The sequence below is a fragment of the Phalaenopsis equestris genome, unplaced genomic scaffold, assembly GCF_001263595.1.
Source record: "Phalaenopsis equestris unplaced genomic scaffold, ASM126359v1 Scaffold000825, whole genome shotgun sequence".
NCBI classification, from domain to species: Eukaryota; Viridiplantae; Streptophyta; class Magnoliopsida; order Asparagales; family Orchidaceae; genus Phalaenopsis; species Phalaenopsis equestris.
Genome location: NW_018165265.1, coordinates 1 through 2,069, shown reverse-complemented (window position 1 = coordinate 2,069; position 2,069 = coordinate 1). Strand labels below are relative to the sequence as shown.

General features: G+C 40.7%; 1 protein-coding gene across 1 annotated transcript in view; it reads right to left on the bottom strand.

Moving 5' to 3' along the window:
* The window catches only part of LOC110031470 (aldehyde dehydrogenase family 2 member C4-like), a gene marked incomplete at both ends in the record, with an annotated part of 2,600 nt that extends 2,322 nt beyond the window's left edge, over positions 1-278 (bottom strand). The window contains one exon of the mRNA XM_020734677.1: positions 136-278. Coding sequence (XP_020590336.1) covers positions 136-278 — 143 coding nt within the window. The remainder of the gene's footprint in view (positions 1-135) is intronic.
* Positions 279-2,069: the final 1,791 nt, after the last annotated feature.

Sequence of the window (2,069 nt, the reverse complement as noted above, 5' to 3'; positions counted from 1 at the left end):
ATATAAAAATTGTGTGTTATGTATGTAAATGCCCCTTCTTTTGATCAAGTAAGCGCTCGAACCAGACACCTTGGGAATCTTTGATCTGTTTCCGATTACGCATTAGAGCACGAGAGAGAGCGAGAGAAATCTTACAAAGCCAGACATGCGAGGCCAGCTGCCATGATCAAAAGCTTCCCTCGCCGCCTTAACAGCGAGGTCAACGTCCTCCTTATCACCTTCAGCCACCTCTGTTATCACATCTCCTGTTCGAGGATCTCTTGTTTCAAATTTCTTACCTGAGTAAAATATAAATTATATCATAAATTAACTATAATTAAAAAATAAAGAGAGAGAGAGAGATTCTACCAGGATTTTCTTATAAAAAATTCATAAGAAATATCAAAGTGCCTATCCTTTGCATTAAAATATTAAATTCAGAGGGGCCAATTGCTATCAAGATAGCTATGGTTAAAATGCTCATTGTCATGGCTGCAAAAACAATTGGATACTCATCAAGTAGACGTTAACAAATAACAATGCTTTCTTATATGAAGATTTATCTGAAAAAAGTATAGAGGTAGTTAGAATGATATAGAATAAGGAATAATAGCTTGAGTCATACTCCACCACCTATAGAGGTACTTAGATAATATGAAGTAATTTGTAACCAAGCATTATGTACTGAGGTGAATGGAATGAATCATTGATTGGAGCCATTATACTTTGTCTTTATGGTATCAGAGCAGTGCCCAAGGAATTTTGGGCATCTCCCTCGATCCAATCTCCTCCTCCGATCAAGAGCTCAGAAGATGTCAAAGTCATTCGACCCGGTTCCATATGTAGCTGGCAACTCGATCCTCCTCAAGAAGCATTAAGCAAGGAATTTTGGGCACCTTCTTGATCGAGCTCCGGTGATGTCGAAGGGTATAGTTACATAGGCGGTGGTGATCTGATTCTCCTCATGAGTAAGAATTCATCTACTCTCTTCCCCCCTTTCTCTCAATCCCACCCAATCCAAAAATCCTCAACCCTTTCCACTGAAATGTCTACTTCTCCCCAATCCAAAACTCAGGACTCCCCATTCCTGGATTTATTGTTGACCGCCGTCATATCTCCCACATTAAAGTTCTTCTTACACAACTTGCATCATTTTACGCAAAAACTTCTATCCTCCAACAACCATCTCATTTGGAGAGCTCAAATCTTCAAAGCATTCAAGAATAATGGCTTCATCGAGTTCCTACAATGCAGCATCCCTTGTTCGCTGAAACTCCTTCCCTCCACCGACGATATTCCAATGCCTAATGCCCACTATACTAGTTGGATTCTCATAGATCAAAACTTAATGGTGGTTTTTTTTTCAATTATATCTCTGACGATCTTGTCTTATGTACTCCACCTGCCCACCACTGCCGAAATTTGGAATACCATAACCAAGCGCATCCAACCGACCAATCGCTCGCGACTTATTCAGTTGAAAAATGAGCTCCATAACCTCTCCATGACTACCCAAACCATGAATCAATGTCTCTCCGCTATCAAATCTTTGATTGATAATATCTCTACTGCTGGTGGAAATTTAGATGACGAGGATATCATTCTCTATAAATTGAATAGTCTTCTGGCAAACTATCAGTCATTCAAGACGGCAATCTGCACTCAATTACAACCCATCGAGTTGGACGACTTCTATGCTTGCTATGCAGTGAGGACATCAATTAAACAACGGATAAGCAAAAATTAGAGACAACCATGAATCCCCAACATGTACCGTGGAAGACAAGGTCATTCATCGCGCGAGAGAGGTGAAAAATTTTCATCACCATCAAGCCCCACCAAATCAAGCCGCACCACCTCTCGCTCCCTTGTTGTGCGTCAAATTTGCAGCAAATTCGATCACTACTCCACTCATTGCTGACATTGCTCCAACCTCGAATATGCATTTATCAACAAAATATTACAACTCGAATCATCATGGGTTTTGGATTATGAAGCTACGACACACCTCACAGCAAATTTGGCCACCGCCAAGTTCTTGCTGGGAACGGGCAACCAATTGCACTCAAACACACAGATGATGATTGACA